At 38.1% G+C, this 21,318-nt stretch overlaps 1 protein-coding gene across 1 annotated transcript in view; it reads right to left on the reverse strand.

Annotated features, from left to right (window-relative positions):
• The window catches only part of HS2ST1 (heparan sulfate 2-O-sulfotransferase 1), a 79,581-nt gene extending 58,392 nt beyond the window's left edge, over positions 1–21,189 (reverse strand). The window contains exon 1 of the mRNA XM_065657614.1: positions 21,066–21,189. Within this exon, the coding sequence (XP_065513686.1) occupies positions 21,066–21,189 (124 nt within the window). The remainder of the gene's footprint in view (positions 1–21,065) is intronic.
• Positions 21,190–21,318: the final 129 nt, after the last annotated feature.

Consider the following 21,318-nt stretch of genomic DNA (forward strand, 5'->3'; position numbering starts at 1 on the left):
GAACATAGATACCTGACCAATGATTCTAAAAGCTTACATCTAAAGAAACAATAATTAATTTAGGACAACTGAGAACCAGATGAATACTAAAGGTTAGTATGGGTAAAATCCTTTGCAACAGTTGAACACTGTACTGCAGGTAACTCACGGCTTCCTAGATTAAACACAAATCCATTCTTGCAATGTATATCTTTGAACTTTAAAGTGATGTCCTTGTTTTATTTTGCACATTTTCATTAATGAGGCTCAGTTCTAATTAAAACTATATAAATAAACCAGACCCAGAGGACTCTGGTCTTTTGAAGTCAAATGCTACGAGGAAGCATTCAGCATTCTCCTAAATTAAGGCTTTTTTTCTCTAGATTTCTTCTTCCCCACTCCTGGGGATAAGTAAGCAAATGGATCAATCGATGGTGAAGAAAAAGACAAGAGGGCAAGTTACTTTGCTATGGGAACAACTCTCAAAATTCAAGATAGATCACTTTCTCCTATTTAAATATAAATGCAGTGTAAAGCAGCTGCTACTATGAATGATAGGTTCTCAGTGCAGAGTTACTATCACAAGGGTTTCCAACCTCTAATGTGTGACAATATCAGCTACAGAACAGAAATACAAGCTACAAACCACTTTATCTCCAGCTTAACCACATCACAAATAGAAATCAGACACTGACGCAGGAAAGTAACTGTTGCTCTCCTCTCAAGCAGAAGAAATTAAATTTCAAGTATTTAGGTAGTCAAACAGCTGAAGTACAACTTGGCAATTATGAAATTCAAAAAGCCTAACTACTTTCTCAAGGAAAAACTGGGGAAAGTTTTCCTTAAGGAAATACAAACAAACAAACAAACAAATACCTGAGAGATAAAAGTGTGAACTGCTTTCTTGTTCATTGTACTATTACGAGTAATAAAGAAACATGTTACTTCAAATCTGTTATTTATTCCACCAACGCACATCCTTAAACATGTTCTATCATGTTTCATACTTTTATAACACTGAAAATCTATGCAGTGTTTCAAATAAATACTGAATTTGCACATAGTTAAACACTCTCCAAACGCTACTTAGACCTTTAAAATTAAGATCTGTGGGGTTTTTTCCTGATTTGCTTTCCATACAGAAATCCTACTGAATCCCTGAGTATCATGTGGACAAAACTGAAACCAGCTCAAAAATAAAAGCAGCACAGTTGCACAAATATGGCCCATGCAAGCTCAAATGTAGTGGGTTTGGACTGGAACTAGAAACTCCATGACATATATTCACAGTATTTGATAGATAGTAGATGATTCCTTTTTGTATCAGTAAAATAAATCACTAAATACTGTATCAATTCTTCCAAACAGTCTTGGGAAGCTTTAGCTATACTTTCATCTCCATACTATAAAAGCTCTGTATTTTGATTTACAAACTAACTTGCTCGTATATAACAAATAAATTGAAAGTGAATATTTGTTGGCATTTTTAGTTTGGAGATAAGAAGATAAATTCTCCGCTTTCAATTTCATATAATGCTGCTGTTATCAGGGTTCTATCTACTATTTGATTTCAGTAAAAATTGAGAAATGTCAGGGCATGGCATCTGGTTAACACAACCAGCCACTTCAGCCATATCTGCAGCTGAGTAATGATGCCAATCACCGCCCCCCCAGACAGCATCCCCAGATGGGTCAGGAGGGCAGGACAGAGGGAAAACAACAGCGGGCAAACAACAGCGGGCACGGCAGGGAGGAGGCTGCTGCGCAAACAGTGCATGGTAGTTTTGTCCATGTTTGAAAGTGGTTGGTGGAAAACTGGAGGGTGCAGAAGTGCCATAAAAATGATTCAGTGATCAGAAAGGTACCTTACAATGGGAGACTTAGGGAATTCAATGTGTTTAGTTTTTCAGAGAGATTGAGAAGTGAGATGACTACAGGATATAAGTACTTTCACAGGGAAAAATAGCACAGGCTGGAGGGGAGGGGAGTACAGAGAACGGAATAACAAGATCCAGTAGCTATAACGCAAGACCACCCATGTCTGGATTTAAAGAAATTGAGGCCTTATTTTGAAATAGTGAAATGCTCCCAAGGTCATTCATTAATGAGCAAAGGAAATGCTCCATTTCTTGATGGTATTTTCCCAGAAAGACTGGATCCCCTCCTAGAAGAAATGGAGCAAAACTCCTGCTAGTTACCACTTGAAATTTAAGTGACTAATGGCAAAAAAATGGTCAGTCTAAGTCTTTAACTGCTTTCTGAAGAGGCAAAAGCTATGAATCTACACAATGCTGAAGAACTGTCAGGCAAGTCCTTGCATGAAAAGGATGAATAGGATGCATTAAGGGACACATGGTATTCAAGGGAAGTGGCCTGGTGCATACTTTACCTAACGGGCTTTACTGGTTCCAACCAAAGCTCCAATGTCCTGTTTCTGACAAGGGCAATAGATGTCTGGAGAAGACATAAAAGCAGGTGAAGCACACGGTCATATCTTCCTGATGTATTTACCATTGTCCACCTGCTTGCAACTTAGTAGATTAATGCATTTTTATATCGATGATTTTCCCACCCCTAGTTTGTCTAAGCATTTCAATAATCATTGCATGCTGTGGCATTGTGTTTTACAGTTCACCACTTTGTTTCAGTATTTTTGAAGCTATCAACCAATAGCCTATTTTTGATCACTTCCTACACTTGTATAATAAACATTCCTTGCTCAGTTTTTCCATACTACTCATGATTTATAGGCTCCTGCCTTTCATTCGCTAACATGTTTTCCGAAGTCTGATGAGTCTACTTAATCATTCCCTATATGGGAGATGCTTTGTTCCTTTGCTTACCCTCATCAGTCATATATCTCTTCCGACTCTGCTATAACCTCTTCTGAGATGAAGGGCGAGAAAGGGTAACACAGCAGAACTGCTGTATCCAATGGAAAAAAACCCCAACATGTCGTTCTTCATTTGTTTTTAATGGCTTCCAGCATGCTACCTGCATTTTTGACCACTGTTGAGAACTGATCTGATGTTCTCACAGAGCTAACTTCTGTAACTCCAAAATCTCCTTCCTCAGTGAGGACAGTCAATTCAGAATCTAACGCATGTAAACTTGGGATTATTTTTCTCCAAATACATTTAGATACGACAAAATTGAGTTTCGCCTGCCATTACCCAGTCACCCGGTATTGATTCTTCCCCTGAATAGCTCGTTATCATCAAAGTGTCATCCCAGAATGCATTATAATCTCCAAAAGAAACAGTTCAAACTGTTAATTAATGCTCAGTAAAAAATATAAGTAACAGTTCTAATCACAATGCTCAAAAGATCCAGATTTTTTTTTCAGCTAATTAACTGGACAGAAACGCTTAGGAAAAACACCCAAACGAAACAAACAAAAACCAAACAGCCCCTCTCCCAAAAAAACCCACAAACACCTCCCCCCCCCCAAAAAAAGAAAAAAACCACACACACGCACACACACAAAAACCCAACAACATTTCAAATGTCATTCAGCTACCACTCAGCTCCCTCTCTAAAGCATTAGAAGGAGCGGGAATCGGATGTAAAGGAGGAGATACCTGGAGAGCTCACACCATGTAGTTATTTTTTAAAAGCCCACATGGACCCCAATACTCAATGACTTTAACTCCACTATTCCAAAATATATTAAAGCAGTTTCTGAGCAATAGAGGTTTTGTTTGGTTGGTTTTAAACAAACTTCTTCAGAATTTAATGCTAAAGATACATATACATACACACTTAAGTAAAACATGAAAATATTCCCTGGGTACTACTGTATCCGGTGTGAATATATTAGAAACTTAAGAAATCTAATTGCAGAAGGTCATTCCAGAATAATCAATTTTACTATTAACAACTGTCCACTCCTCACAAGACACCAAAACTCCCAGATTGAAACTCACCCTACCAGGTTACTTTATTAAAGACAGGCAGGGCAACTGTTTTATTTTACTGTTGAAACTTTACCGTCAAAAACTTTTACTATTTAATATGCAAAGCCATGTTACAATGTTGAGAGCATCCAGTTTCAGTTAGCATCAAGGCAACACTGTTCTTCCAAAGTGAAAGTGCTGTGGAGCCACACAGTAACAATTCCTCATGTCATGAACACGAGAACAGCACATTGGCAATAGGGAAGGGCAGCAATATCAAATTTGCTGTCTAACTACTATGTTATTTCAGTAAATCTGTGCCTAACATGCCTCTATAATTTCTGTGCAACAATGCGTCTGCTTAGCGTTTTATGTTCTCTTGATAACGCCATTTTCTGCAAGAGTTTATATTACACCAGAGTGCATCATCCTGAATTCATTTAGTTCCCAACCATTTGTGACATTATTAGCCAACTGGTTTTTCAGTACATTGGATAAGAACAAACATTTTGGACATTTAAAGTTTTCAAAACTTCAAACTGTTTGTTTTATAATGGGGTTTTTTGTTTGTTTGTTTCATCTGAGGCCCATTTTCCTGACAAAAATTTCACTGCTGTGGGATTTAATAACATGGTTCATGCAGACACATCTACAGTTCAATTATTTGTTGATTTAATGTTAAATTTGTATTGCGTGATTTCCAAAATGGAAATATCTGTTCAGAGACTGTAAATTTAACAGGCTCAGTTCAAGTTACTTAGACCTACTGGGTTCCTGCTCTTCCCCAAAGCCAAGTTTGCGCAGACTCTTGACATCCTTCACTTGTCTATCCTCACCCTGCAGATCGTTATGTACAAAAATACAGTAATTCTATTATTGGGTATACAGTGCCGTAAGTTTGAATGGCCAGGCTAACTTAGCTTAAGATGATATTTGTTACTCTCAGACTTAATGTAACTCACTTTTAGTTCCACTGAGATATTACAAACACATTGCCCTGTTCTGAAGCAACATGCTTATGACAGTGGAGGTAAAATATCATAAGGCTGGAAAGCACCAAAAATTCTACACTAGTACGCTGACCTACTGTACCTCCTTTGTTTCCAGAACCAGACTTCAAACAAAATCACCACAAGCCTTAGTCTATATTTTCCTTATGAATTTTTTTCCCCCTCTTTTCAGAGAGAAGGAAAAACTCTCTCATTAATGGTAAGTCCTATACTTTTTTTAACTTACCGTATTTTTAGAGTAACAGCAAGACCTTGCAAGAGCAGCTAACCTAGTTATCATGGGGAATAATTAATATGCAGCAGCTTTTAAATTTATCATCTGGCAAAGGAGGTAGGAGAAATTATCTTGTCTCTTGTTCTGAGGGAGATGCTAGGTTTTCCTGTATTTATCACCAATTGAGAAACCTAAGGTTGCACTAATAAGAATTGAGTTGATTAGTTGTCCTGTGGTCAGTGGAGCACCAGGCCAAAAAGAAAACACAAAAATCTGTGTTCATACAGGGGTTACTCAACATCTCTTCCCTCCCATTACTTTATTCTGGAGCAAACTGGTGGTATGCTTCCATAAAGCATGACTAAGGAATCGCATCTGCAGAGGTCTGCTATCCATTCACACACATGCCAGTGAAGTTTTCCATTTGCAGGATCTCATGAAGGATTTTTAGAGAAGTCCCTCACTGACTGTTCCACAAATTCCAGTAACAGAGATACTGCAGCAAGTTTTCCACTTAAGCAGTAGGGCCATATATTGTCATTAGAGAAGGAACACTCTTAAAATATGACCAATTTCAGCTCTGTGGTTTCAGATCAATATAGCAAGTCTTCAAGGAAGGAATAAGGCTCCCCGAAAGACTACATTTCATCTTTGCAGACAGGGGAGATTAAAAAAAAAAAAAAAGAAAAAAAAAAGGAAAAAAAAAAAATCAATACACGAGAGGTTGTTTTCCAGAATGTTACGAAATGTTATCATCTTTTCTGCTACCAGCATCATTTACAGTACGCTGTTCTCCTTAGTTGATTTTATTTAACTTACAGCTGAGTAAGTGGTATTCAAGCTGCTCACAGGAAGAAACCACGGAAGTGTCAAAGCAGGTTAAATTCTTGAAATAGCCAGTGAGCTCCCAAGGTTGACAACTACTGCTTATTCAAGGAATAGAATAACAAGCACAATGCATTTGTCCATATACATGTTAAACATAGGAAAGTCTTCAATAGCATGATTTTCTTATGAGGTACTGTGCAGAAACTATATACTGCCCCTGAAACAGTCATTAGTCTTGTAAACATACGCTCTCTCCTCTGAAGCATTAGTTTAATGAGCTTAATTCCAATTAATCTAAAAAGTAACTAACTTTATAAAGATTTTATTTCAATGCCTACTGAACACAGTTATTTAAATAACTAACTATGCACATGGACTAATAACTAAAAATATTTCAGGAAATCCTTTAACCCCTTCTATAAAGAGTCTCTCAGCACCAAGATGGGTGCAGGACTCCAAGGGAAGAAATTACTCTATGTTCTGTGTTATGCGCAACCGAACAAATGGCATAAAGAGAAGACTCATATACCTCTATTTTGTAGTAACTTTAAGGCAACAGACGTCATGAACAGGCTGGTGCTTTAATCTACATCATAAAGGCAGCACTACAGAAACATGCTGTGGAACAAACACCTGGGCAGAAACATGCTCAGAGAAGCCAAGTTCATACCTTCAAGAGAGGCTGCAGTAGCCTCAGTAAATGTACTGGCTCATTCAAACCCAACTCATGGAGCTTTAAACAGGGTAAGGGAGACCAAGCAGTTCTCTGTCAGGCAACACGAAAACACCAATAAGGTTTTCTAGCCACAGTAATATTTCTCAAATTCATATGAAGAAATAACAAGTGTAAACTCAAGCGTAAATACAAACAGTGGCTTTTTGTACATATACAAGTTTGTAATGTCACATACCTGCAATATACCTGTGAAGGACATGGATCAAACAGATAAACTGTGTCATTTCTGTATTAAGGTGGTCTCTATGGATATTTTTTAAATGACTTTCTATCTGAAATATGAAGACTTTTAATGTTTTTTTTTCCCCCCTCATATAAGCCAATCAGCCATATCCTTGGGACTCCAGGGCCAGGGGAGCAGGGGCAGAAGTGTCACTGAACGTTTCCATGCCTCGTGGCCACGAGTGGCGCACACCTTTCGTACCAACCTCCTCCCATCCCTTCACCTCTTGTATTGCTGTGAATCGTCACACGACCCTACAGCCCCAGCCTTCCCGTGCTTCAAGCACAGACTCTTTAAAAGCTGTGGGAAAATTACTTTCCCAAATATTCTGCTTTATTTGATTGTTACTCCATGTTACAAGGCTGCACTTTATAGTCTGTAAAAGTTGTTCTGTTCAGTCACTGGTTCTCAAATTAACCTGTAAAAAGGCAAGAAGCTCAATAAAAAAAAACGTTCTTCATTCTGTCATAGTAGCCAAGGCTCACAGAGCATAAAAGGGAGGATTCCCACAAAACACACAAACAAGGAAAGCCACATGCACTTTGTCAATCCAGTGGTTCCTAGACTACTCAAGGCTAGAGATCTTAAATTTTCATTAGAAAATGCCACTCCAGCAGTTGGCATTAGCAAATGTTCTTCTTCAATGTCCACTTAAAACAAAACAAACATCCCCCAAAAATAAAATAAAATAAAAACTACACCATGCCAAACCCAATAGTCACTTCTATGCCAAAACAAAGTTTAGCTCTTCAGCAACCAATCATGAAAGCTGGGGTCTCTGCATAGTTGTATTCCAACTATTATAAAACAAAAAAATATTAGTCACTGACACCAGATTTGTTGTGAATCTACCACATAAAATTCTCAAGTACAAATTACACTGAAATTTTCTGGTCAAAGCAATCCCTGTATTAAAACCAAACAAACAAACTACCACCACATCCAGAGGAACCTCTAAATTCACCTGAAATTTTTTAAAAAATTTTTTAAAAAAATCAAATTTAGCATGCTAAGCATTTAGTTAATGCTTTAACTACTATGCTGCACAAAATTGTGCCTGGTTCTAGTTTGGCAACACAACTACTCCATTAAGCAAGCATTCTGTGATGCCCACTGCAGGTTACAGCCACGGAATGACTAACATGTACTAAAGTGCAATTTAGGAAGTTTGCTTTAGATCAGACTATCTTTTATTAAAAAAAAAAAAAAAAGGAATCAAAGCATCACTAATTTTTACATTTATAAAATCAGTACTACTGTCAAGGCAGCAGAGTACAATAAAACAATAGCACTAGCATGTGTAATTATTGCAGTAAGCTCAGTCAGATTTTGGAAGAGTGCCAACTGTTACTTGTTTTCTAAAGAAATTGTCAGAGAAAAACTGGCACCATTATCCAACAATACTTTCAGCAACTAATTCATACGCTCTTTGACATACGCTAACAGTTCTTGAATTATACACTTCCTGAATTATTACTAAATGCAAAGTTTTTAAGTGCCATATGTTTCAAGAAATGTTGGGATATTTTTGTCTCATTTTAGGACCTTGCATTTAGGTCAAACAGGAAGCAGCGATAAACTCAAGAAAATAATTTTTCCTCAAATCATTAAGATCATTCTGTCAAGAAACTGTCTAAAACAAGGGCTCTGTGCTCTGAAACCAAACCAAACACTCAAACCCTGTATGTCTCCCTGGGACAAGACAAGGACTCATACACAACTATCAGCATTCACTGCCTTCCCATATTCCATCTTGTACAGCATGCAGTTGCTTCAAATCTTGTCACCACAAAATGTCATATATTAAATACCACAGGAAAATTACGAAAGGTGCTATTGAAATTACACAAGACAACAAGTTTAGTCAGGTTTTAAATAAATGCTTTTCCAATCCTTAAGTATCACATTTTTTTAGCTCCTCAAATTCCTTGTAACAAAGGTTTTGAACAACTGAAAAAGAACAATCCCTTTTTACAGTTTTATGCCTGTCCTTGGTTAACCCTTATTGGTTGGTAAAGCTTTATACTACCTGGTAGTTCTGCCTGATATGTATTTGTGAGGTCTAAAAATTTTTCTATAGAGAAGCCAAATATTCTCACCAATTCAAGTCATTTAATTGTGGAACCTGATACAGCAAAGGTTAAAGGATTAACAGAATTTGTGGAGAGTTTGTAGATATGCGATTCCATCAAGGGCAGAAAACTCACCTAAATCAATTCCCGGGTATCTGAGAGGATTTTCATATGGGTTTTTCTTGCATACTAGTTGTCTCTAGAGTGCCATCTCATGTTTACATTTACATGCATATCCTTTACCTATATTAAGTAAAGTAAAAGAAATGTAGGAACAATCACAGTGTTTCATGTTCCTGCTACTATATGAATACTTAGTGGATTTTGTTGCTTAAATGTCATGTTGTCAGTCATTTACTAGTTTTCTCACACTTTATAAGTACATGATGTAAGTGCTATTTCTATTTCCATATTGTTTTAAGATGGCATAACAACGAGAGGAAGTAAGTCTAAAAAAGTTTACCCTGTTTTCCAATACTCATTCTTGAAAACTAGTATTTCAATCTCAGTTAACATTTAAAACCTTTTATCATCATCTCCAGCAAAACAAATATTTTGTATGTAAATTTTACAGCAGCAGTTTAAGAAACCTGTTACATCCCACTAGTTATCACAAAACAATAAGTGCTTTTAACTGCAACCTTGATACAAGCCTCCACCAGTCAAAGAGGCCACATATTTAAAAATTACACATAATCACCACTAATGCTCCTGGAAAACATAAAAAATGGTCGTTCAGCTTCCAAGGGCTTTTTTTCTATAGCTTAGAAGAAGAAAAGAAAAAAAAAAAGGGGGAAAGAAAAGAAAAACTCTCTTTCAATATCCTCATTCTTCACACGTGTTTTTTTTTCTTTAAACTTGATATGCGAACAATTTATCATCTATTTCTCTTTCCTAATTCTCATATTAAGACTCCTTTGCCATCTGCACTAGGCAATCACATGTAAGTAGGCACATAAACATCACTAGAAACAATGCTTTGGGTTGCTCTGGTGACCACAAATGTTTAGAAAAATGCTCCCACGAACATGTTAACACGACCATGTTTTTCAGAGTATGGTTTGGAAAGCACAGACAGGAAAACCAGAAAATGATAAATATAAATGTTTCGCTATTTGATTTATTGTTTCTTCCTGCTAAACCACCACCTCAGTTTTATGATGGTTTTTCACACCAGAAAGGAGAGAATGGTTTAATAGTACGGTAGAGGATAAATGACAAAGCAGTAGGAATTAGAAGCAAGTATGTTTTCAGACTGTTAAGCTAGAAGGAAGCCAGCCTTGAAAATAAGCATATTCTCCAATACTCTCTGCCTTTTTGTTGGGATCAGACAGACTGTGCATAGCTCACAGATGCAAAAGTTGCACTGATCCTCACGTACACATCCTTTCTACTCATTTACCCTCTTCAAAAGTTCATCTTTAATGTTCTCCTCTAAGCTGGACCACACGCTTCCAAGATAAATTTCCCCTTAGGCCAAATGCTTTAACATCCCTCATGAATGACTAAGAAGCCTGACAAATAGCCTCTACCAGTTTTTTCTGGGCTGGATGAAGGGGTGGCTGGCTGTCCTTTGCTGTCCAGAAGCAAACATATGCCATCTCTGCAGCTCAAAGCCCGAAGCACTAAACTAAACTGAAATCAAGAGTGCTTTAACTTCCTGGTCCTGCTCTGATCTCGGCTGGAGGAGCAGCTGGGCACTGGGTCCCACTGTCCCACAGGAGCGCTGGGCACGCTGCTGGCTCAACAGCCTGCGCACCCACTGCTAACCCGGCCAGCTCAGCTGCCGGGGCACATCGCCCCTCAAGCCCTCTTCTGCACCTCCGTGACTGACGGCAATTTTACTTCATTAACCACTCCAAATCCTCTCATCAAAATTCAAAGCTTTGGAATAGAAATTGCTCCAACTGAATTCCTTGGAAAAGTTTTTACATAACCCTAACTGCTTCGGCCATTGAATATTTTAAAAGAAAAAATTCAAGTTTGTACCAGACATGACAGGTTATGAGCACCGCTATGTCTAAATGTAAGCTCAGACAGGTATTTCTGGTCATTCAGCCTTTGCTTTCAGCTCAGAAAGCAGCTTGTAAGGCAGTTCAAGGACTAGAATAAATACTACTAGCCTACTAGAAAGTAAGGTGTTCTGGTAACTCCATAGCGGAAAACACCTAGACTACTGCATACACTTTAAACACACAGACTATAAACTCTAATCTAAACACACATACAAGTGTGCCAGAAAACTTCTAGCTTTTTTTTATTTTTTTATTTTTTAACAGCTTGACCAAACAAAAACATGAAGTACACTCCTGTTGAAGATAACGTTAAACCTTAAGCAGGTCCTGATAATATAGCAGAGCTACTGCAAGTTTTGTCTTCACTCAAACCAACAGCAGCTGCACAAGTAGCACATCAGGATTAATAATTTAGAGAGCAAAGGGAGGGAAGCCCAAAAGTATTTAAAAAATAAAATTTGTTATAATAAAAGTATGAAGACAGTAAAAATATAAAACATTCAAGTTCCTACTAAATGACTGCACGCCTGAAGGTCGTTTTGTAGACAAGAACATTATCCAAAAAGCAAATATAGACCTACTATTGAAACGCTCTCTTTGTAAGTGAAATGGAGTTCAAAAACATACTCAGTCCAATCCCACTTTACACACTTTGAAGACATTAAAATGGACAGCAAGATCTAATAGTTTCATCATAACACAGCAAATTATTTGTTAGGTACTTAGCTTCAAAAACTTGCCTTGGCAGCATCACCAAAGTTAATACAAAGTAGTTAATTTGCCTAAAAACCTATTAAAACAGACTAAATTGTTCTCAAATAAGAACAAAAGCTTTGTGAGCTTCCTTTGCTTGGCTTAAAAAAAAAAAAAAAAAAAAAAAGTAAAAAATAAGAGGGGCAAACTATAAGACATTCAATATTCCCAAAAGCATTAACTTGATTAAGAGAAAGCATTTTAGTGCTATGGTCACCTCAGCACAGTTCATAGGACAATGTATCAAGAACAAATACAATTATAGATATTTTGCCAGGAGAATATTTTTTCTCACTTTGAAGAACATACACTGCTGAAGGTTTGCAGACAAATGAGATGCTTAAAAATCTTGGCTCCAAAGTTGCCAGTGGGAATGCAACTGATTCTACCTACGAAACACTTTGTTCAACACAAAGATACAATAAATATGACATTATGACTGTTTCTAAAAACATGGATAACAAAAAGTTTGAAATTAGGTCTTGCAAAAATTTATTTTTCTCCTCAGTTTACACCTGTCATTCAAATGCTAAAGAAGTCAAAATTTTAACCTGCTTTGTTTTGTTCTGGAGACACTTTTTGGTGAGTCAGAATAAGATTATAACATTTTCGTATCCTATTTTTTTACTTCATTCCCTTTTACTCTAAATTTGTAAATCCTTCTCAGAATGACAGAAATCCTTTGCTCAGAATGAATGGTCAAAATCAATTCCAATATAATACAATCAATCGCTGATTAATGTTTTGCATATTAAAACCCACTGTGAATGCCACATGTTGCAAAAAGAGACTTCTATTACTTCAAAACCTCCTTCAAAGCACATCCCCCTGCCAGAATCAGTGGAAAGAAATGCAAATATTTCAAAGAAAATACAGATATGCTATTTATACAATCTTTCTGAACATGTTCAACAAAAATGTATCCAGAAAAGAAGAAAACAGAAATATTAAAAATTGAAAGATACACAGGTAAAAGACTCAGGAGAAAAAAAAAATTAAATTAGCTGGATTTACTGCTCCACTTTGCAGAAAGTGAGAGGAACAAGCATAATCTCTGTTCAATTGCTCTTGTATCTCCAAGTTCCTTCATATTCTTAACAGCCTTTTTGCACCTTTTTTCAAAGTGAAATGAAATGCTACTGCCTTTCAATGTGTTGTCCAAGAAGGATCAGTCCTATACTACAACATTGGAAAATATATACAATAGAGGTGAGGAATATAATAAATATACATATTATGCGAATATATATAATTATATACATTATAAATGAATATATTCCTTACTCTCCCTTGTGTGTGTAGTTTTTAATATATATTTAAAAATATAATAATAAAGTAAGAGCTTCGGAGAGAAAAATCACTACAGAAGTAAATGGAGAATATACGCATTTTAATTTAAGGAACCTAAGATCCCTTCCCCACACTCTTTGCAGTTTTACAGCAATTATGCACGAGGTTTGCATAAACACTTCAAAATCATCAAAAGCTGTTTTATCAAAACAGCACTTAAGTTTTACATATGTTTCAACACAAATTAGTATTCAGAATTAAACAGCAAGTGGATAAAAAGAAGGGTGTCAGCTGTCATTTTAAACTCCATCCAGATACAGGGAGAGAACGGACGTAAAGGAAGGCAGTCAAGCATTGGGCCAAAGCGACAGATAGCTTCTTTCCAAATACTTCTTGTAATTTAATTATCTTATTAATTCTCTGGCTGCCTGAGACTCCTAGCTACTCATGATGAATTTTATCACTACCAGAAAGCTTGAATAATCATTATTATAGCAGTAATGTTATCGGAACCATGATGACACAAAGATATTGCAAAGTAAGGACAACAATAATACGCCAAGACAATAAAAAGCCATGCAGATGTAGCTGGGTTTCCTGCAGACACATTTGCAAACAATACCTCTATGGTAAAAGTATGCTTTTAATTTACAGCCATAAAAAGCTAAACTAAGGGAATTAATTCATTACTTGGGAACATACAGATACTCAATATGAAGCCAGACCCTGACACTCAAGGGCACATCCCACAATAACACTGATGTCCTGATAGTCAGCATATTCCTGACACAAAACTAGACGTGTGCCACAAGAATGCTTCTACAAGTCTAGAGGATTTATACATTTAGTGAAGTGCCTGTGCACACCAACTATGACCAGCACTAGCAGTATTTTTAATACAGGCAGTTACTGATAGGAACGCCAAACGGAGGGACCTCAGTCTCCAAAACTCAAAAGGTCAAGTGGCGAGGAGTTGGGGTTGAATAAAGAACCTACTGACCCAGTTCCAGGAAGCAAAGAGATCAGCTTTCCTCTCCTAAGCCACTGAAGACCTCTCTGAATGCTGCCCTTCTGAAGACACTGGGCTTTGAACACAACTTCTTCATGGGGACACAAGTTTTTAAGGGAGTGGGCATATCCAACAGAATTGATGGGCTTGAGCCTGAAGCGAAGGTAAGGGTTTGAATAAGATATTGTCTGCCCCTCATCTAGATGGCAAGTAGGATGGATTGCAGTTAAGAGTCTGTACATATTTATGAAAAGCTGCAGCTACCTGGCCAAATTTCACATGCCTCTCTCAACACTGGACTCCTTTCACTCAGTCTTTTAACTTTCATTTCTGGTTGAAAAAATAATGCAAACACACGTTACAGTTCAGCTATTTCTCTACAACATGGCACTTTAATTATGCTTGCTAGGCTAGTATTCAGGTATACAAACAGATAAATAGCACCACATTTTAAGCAATGCACTTACCACTATTTTAATATTGCTTTGACAAGGTTTAAATACACTTCAAATAAGTGACAAAAACTATGGATTGCACAGAATTACACAAAAAGGCTATTTTTTTTACCCAATTAAGTGATAATATATAGAGGATTCCATATGCAAGTCATCTATTTCCTAAAGAGATACAAGAGTTTGACGAAAGGCATTCGTTATTAGAAGACAAGTCTGGCCAGAATACATCTAATAGTAAGTGACTCATGGTTACCAGTCAGTAGATATGGAAATTACTTGCTCATGAACTGTTCAAATCTCCCTAACTTCAACAGCCAAGGGCAATACAAAGCTGTGAAAAAAAAAAAAACAAGCTGCAAATATGTCAGTTTTCTGAAATAAGGAAGAAAAAAAATTCCTAAGATTTATTTCACTTCAGATGAACATGATAAACTGGAAAGCAATGGTCTAACCTGTTATACTAACTCCAAAGTTTAAGTAGCAACAGCTGTTTGGGGCTTTTTTTTTAAATATATATACATTTTACATGGGTTTATAAACATACATACAGAGACATATATAAAATGCATGACTAGTCAATTTTAATTTAGTGAAGTATTTGGGGGTCTCTGCTTTTTTTAAGGTTTTGCTGTGTTTTAAACCAGTTCCTTTGATAATTATCTCCAGTCAGAACTTAAAAAAAAAAAAGCCAAGCATTCAATTTCAAAAGCACATTACAGAGTTTAAAATTTTATTTACTTTCTCTACTTTTCTACTTCTCTCAGAGGTTGAAAACAGACAGGAAAGGCAAAGGGAGCATTGGCATGGCATTATGCCATAATGTCATTGTTTCAGTTGCTTTATCACAGAGTAAATAAAGGCATTCTAAGTAGCTTTTTCTGATTTCCAGTACTGCTACCACGTTTGCTTTTACAAGCACATTACTGAAACCTGCTAGGCACTTCATTATTGGAAGAACTTAATCTCCCTTCCTTTGTAGAAAAACAATGATATGGAAGAACAGGACCTAGAACTCCTTTGGAGACTTTGTCTTGAGTTTCTCAGCCTTGAACTAATTCCCTGCCTCACAGCTACCATTACCAAATCTGTAATATTGCATTAATTCACGAAGATGATGATCATGGCACCTGAATTTCTTTGGCAGTCTAACAAGCCATTTCCATCCTAAACAGCTGACTGTAATCGTGGGTCTCTTGCAGGACTTCCCTGCAGGATGGGATTGTAAGTCTTTGTGCTCTTCAACTTAAATTTGTGTGTTAAAAAGTAACATACACAGACTTGTACTGGCCCAGACCTGACCTTTTCTGATGGGGAATCTAGAAAGATGCAGTGCCTTACCTGGAGATTCCCTCACCCAGGGCAATCTCTGGCTCAAGGGACAGGAGGTGTGCGCTTCATCTGATTTCTCAAATCTCAGATCTCTCAGAACTGCCCTCAAACTACCTCTGACAAAAATATCCCCTTGCCAGGTAACTCTTCGGAGCAACACCTGCTATTAGAAGTGAAGACACAGCTCTCGCCACATCACTGATCTCAAACCTATCTCACAAAAATCATGAGACCTGCAAACTAGGTACCACAATATCGAAGCTTCTTATGTGCAGCCTTCCAGAAGAGGAAAATAATTTTAAAATGTTTTGCCTCCTATTTCCACTTTGGAAAGGGATCGTGGGGTGCCAGCAAAAAGTGATGAGCCCAAGCCTCAGAGCCCATAAACAAGTCTGAACTGTCTTCATATGTGCTTGGGAATGTGCACAGTTCTGTATCAGTCAAAATTCAGACATTACCAATTTCATAAAAACAGAACAGCAGCAGGTGCAACGCTTATTCCCAAGAAAGTTATAAATAAATACAGAATCGCAAACAGTAACATAAATACATAAGATCCATATAATTACTTTGTATCACACATTTCAATGGGAAGTACAAGCATAGTATGGGAGTAGCTTGAAATTTATTCTGAAAGTGTCTGGAATGACCCAGGGCATGGTGAAGGGGAATGGTAAGTGGGAACTAAATGAAAAAGTATGATAGGACCAGCAAAGCAAAGTGGAAGAATGTTTCACTGGCTGGAGGTACACCGAGGAAGTAGCATTGAAATGCTTGTTTCAGGAAACCTGGTACACAAGAAAACATCTTCTGAAAGAATGCCTCAGGCTGCTCAGCAGAAAATAATAACTACTGGGCAACAGAGCTATATTTAAAAGAAACACTAGTAAATTATTTGCATAGCTGCGTGCAGCCAGAACTGCCAGCAATCACAAACTGCTCTTTATAAATGAAGCTCAAGTATAAATAATATACTAAGGAACCATGCATGCTTTATTATAAGGAACAATTTAAGAAGTTTTCTGAGGGATTTTCCAAACACATGCAACTGGCAGGCCTACTGACAGGATATTGTTTTGGTTTTATTTTTTTCCAAATGAAGGAAACACAAGATGCCTATTATTTCAACATCCCAAAAAAGTACAAACTCATATTTCTAGAAAGCATAAGTTTTAATTATTGGGAAGTTAAATCATTTAACTTCAAAGTAACAGTGGTTTGTTAGGTACTTGCACAGTACTTAGAAGGATACCACACTAGCAAGGGCCACAGGTGCTAGGAAACTACCTTAAAAAAAAAAAAAAAAAAGGTAAAAATCTGGCAATCAACTAAGCATCAATTAAATTTTCCTCCCTGGGCTTAGAAAAAGAGCCTTAGCTTTTCAAATAATTTGCATGTTTTCAAACAAAACAAACAGTAAAATATTAATAATTTCTTTGAAAGGAGAGACTTCTATATGCTGAATTCGAGGCACTAAATTAACAGAGATGAGCCAGAAGTTTATCACTTAGCAGCAGAAATATCCCCACAGAACAGCTAACTAGTGTTTCAACATTATCTGCAGCAATAATCTTAAAGAGTAATAATTGTTCAATCCTTGCTCTCCCTGTTACAGTAGATTACATTACTCAGACATCGACTATTTTCAAAATCCAACGTGTAAGTATCACTAAACAGCTATAAAGTAGCAGTATTACTTTACTTCCACCCACCAAAGAGTCCTTCCCCATCTGCTATCCTCTCACCCTCTCTGATCAGCTCTACAGACTCCTCCTTGAACAAGACACTGTCTTCCCTCGCCCCTCTGCCCAACCTTGATGTGATTCTACTACTTGCCATTGTAGAATAAAATTAACAGAAGAACTAGAACACATACAAACACTCCTCCTCTCTTCCTTCTCCCCACCAATGCTTTACAAAATTTTGAGGAGGGAAGAGAAGAGATTGCTGGATTACTTCCAGCTGGATCAGGTTTTTTATCCAACTTGCCACCAACACTAAAGACAACGCATGGTACGTGTTTAATGCCAGGTCAGTTCAAACCAGAGGCAGAGCTGAACCCACCAGGCTTCCAAAAACCAAAGGGGATGTCAGATATTATTTCCATTCCAGGAATGATAGTGCAAAACTCAACATTTGCATTTCACATGCAATATTCTCTGTTAGGGCTCTGCATTCCTAGAGCTAATGGGCAAGTGTCTACACCAGGCTTAAATAAAAACACTAAAGTTCTCACTAGCAACTAGGGACAGCTTCATCTGGAGAGAATGCCAATTTAGCTGCTCTTACATGTAAACTTGACAGTAATATGAAAGATTAATAGCTGTATGTACAATCTCACCAAAAAAGTACTTGAAACTGGGTTCTGACTGAGCTGTGCTTGTGATCTCACCACTACAAACTATGTGTAAAGAGCTTTAGTAGTACACCAGCTGCAGAGAAGTTACAATGAATATCTTGATTTTCTTTATTTTTTTAATTAGTGACTTATCCTTCATATGATGAGGAAACCAACAGATTTACAAACACCTTTTAAAATTGTATTAGGATCATAATAATCTCATCACACAGAAAAAAAGCAACACCAGCATCTGTGATGGTCATTTTCTTTTGTCTCCTGTGTTTCTCAACTTAAAAAATAAAAGTTTGCCAGGGTGATTGAGTTTTACCTATATAAAGGCTTACCTGAAGCAAGAGGTTCCCATTCTTTTTTTTTTTTTCCTCAGAAACATGCTCCAATTTCATGTTATAGGCAAGATATTTCAAGATGTTGAAATGAAATCACCCCCCAATTGTTCAATAAAGAATCAGTTGTTCATATGTGAAGAAATGACATAAAACCCTTTATATCAGAAAGTATGACTGAATATTATTAGAACTGTTGATAAGATTGCAGAATTACTTGGTTTGTTATAAAATCTGAAGTCATTTGGTTTTCCTAGTCAGTGCCTAATTCTTACAATTACTTTCCAAGATGACAGTTTATCATCTGACATAGTAACACAAACCACCGCATAGTTCAAAACCCAAACAACGTGCAATGTGACTTCAAAACAAAATGCCTGCTGAAATACAAATGAACTACTTTGTTGTTACCATCAAATCATAGTATCACTGCCTCTTCACACACACACATTCCCCTCACCCCCCTTCTTTTGGGGGACAGGGAGAAAGATTGGAATTGAAGTGCGTTAGGCCAAATAATTAGTTTGGAGAAAACCATTCTCCATATTACAGCTCAGTAGAAATATCACCAACCGTGATGGTAAAAAAACTTCTGTAATGAAACCTTAACATTTTCTAGTCATAAAATCCATACCAAACACGTAAAAAGAGAGACATTCAGACAGCTAGAAGCTTTTTTTAACAAAGCATACTCTCATGTTAAAAAAAACAGGGCCCAAGTTCAAAGCCATTGCAGAAAGCCCTTTTTTCACCTCCTTACACAGGTTTTAGAGAATCACTGGTAAGTTGCTCACAAAGCAAATCTTCCCATCGTAGTTTTAATAATCTTTAAAATAGTTTTCCTTTCTCTTTAAGAAATAAAATCAGTAAAACATAGTAATTAGATTCTTGTCCCAAAGCAGTATGAGCTGTGTATTTTAATCCTCTACATATGTAACTTAATCATGACCATTGCATATATATTAAGGAGGAAGAGGAAGTTTTACCAGCAAAATGCTTTATTCTCACATGCATTATGTTAATCTTTTCCTGCCAGGAGGTAGATTTCCATAAAATAACGTACGCTGTCAGCAGCAGAGGCACTGAAGCCATGGGTACAAACCAGTTTAAAACAGACATATAAAATTCCACTGAACCTTGAGCACCGTGTTAACACCAGCTTGAATTATCTTCCAATTTCATTCATTTTCTTCTTCAAATTTTTGCTCACAGTTATTGAGACCCTGCAAAAGTTATGCCTCGATGTTAACTGGTATGAACTTTCAGTTTAAAAATATGCAGACCAAGAGCATCCTGTAACTCAAGCAGTCAACCACTGCCATTTCCAGGGTCCCAGTCTCTAAGATCCAGTTCAGAGAGTGCAAGGTGGAAAAGAAATACTAGGAAGTAAAATCCCAATGGCATTCGTGCAGCTCAACATGAAGTCATGCTGACTCTGGCTCTGTCAGAATCTCACTGTTAAACTTCCCATATCACTCAAAGTCCGCTTCTAGTTTTAACACCAGTAGGAAGATGAAACGTGCACTTTTCTTTCTACAAACTTGAAGCGTTCTTAGTCTAAATGTCTTAGTACAGGCAAATAATATAAGATACCAAATCAATGTTTGTCGACCAGCCCCTGCAGTGGTATACACCAGAAGTCTCACTGCTCTGTTTTTACAACTCCTGCACATCAAACTATATTCAGAATGGTATTTTTTTCACATCCCCAAAACCCGTCATTAAGTAATGTAAAATCTATACAAGTTCTGCAGCCTTACATACAACAGACGAATTAGCAAGCTGCTACCTACCAGGCAGATATTACTGTAAAAAGGTCTTTTTAAAAAAGTAAAAGAAATCTTACATCAGAGTTTTCCAGTTCATCATAATTCTGTTTAACTAGAGCTCAGTGACAGTCTAAGAGATCACTCACTCCACTCAGTAAACTGCAGAAAATAAGATCTTACACTCAACTCGAGTAAAACAGATCACCCATTTGTCATTAGGAACAATGCCTTAGGTTTGGGGGTTGTTTTTACACTGCGCTTTCCTTTGCAATGCCAAACCTCAGTAAAGCGTTTGCACTAGAAATTAAATGTGAAGAAGACGATAATTGGTGGCAGCAGCTGGCAGCAGAACCAGACTCACTTTCGGCACCGCTGCTGCTCCCCCTCTCCCTTCCCAGCGCCTGTCAGAAGGCGCAGCCCTGCCAGCCCCTGCTCCCCACGGCTTTCAACACCGCTGCTCTTTTAAGCAAAACCATTTAGACGCACAACAGAAATATTTATCTTTGCAACACCGATCTCTCCTCGGTCTCACGATCCCGCAAAACACACACACCAACGAGCTCAAAGGCCAAGGCTGCAGCCGCTGCCGCCGGCAGCCCCTTCCGCAGAGCCCCGGACCGGATCGATCGGCTCCTGCACCGTTTCGGGCACGTAAACACAAGGAGCCACACGGGAAAAGTCCCAGCGGTGCGCGCCCCCGGCCCGGCCAGCGGCACACGGCGGCGCGCTCAGCCGCCTGCCACCCCCCGGCTGCCGGCCGCCCTGCCCCGGCCCGGCCCCGGCCGCGCCCGCCGCCGCTCACCCAGCTTGCCGCGGGACTCCTCCAGCTTCTGGATCTGGTTCTCCAGGAAGAGCACGGCCACCCCGAAGACCAGCACCGCCAGCAGCTGCAACTTGGGCGGCAGCATAATCCTGAGCAGCCCCATGAGCAGCAGCAGCAGCGCCGCCCGCCCGGGATCACGACATAACGCGGGGCCCGGCCGCGCAGGCCGGCGGGAGCCGCCGCCGCCGCCGCCGCAGGGACGGCGCGAGCGAGGGGAGCTGACGGGAGCGCG

The sequence above is a fragment of the Caloenas nicobarica genome, chromosome Z, assembly GCF_036013445.1.
Source record: "Caloenas nicobarica isolate bCalNic1 chromosome Z, bCalNic1.hap1, whole genome shotgun sequence".
Classification (NCBI taxonomy): domain Eukaryota; kingdom Metazoa; phylum Chordata; class Aves; order Columbiformes; family Columbidae; genus Caloenas; species Caloenas nicobarica.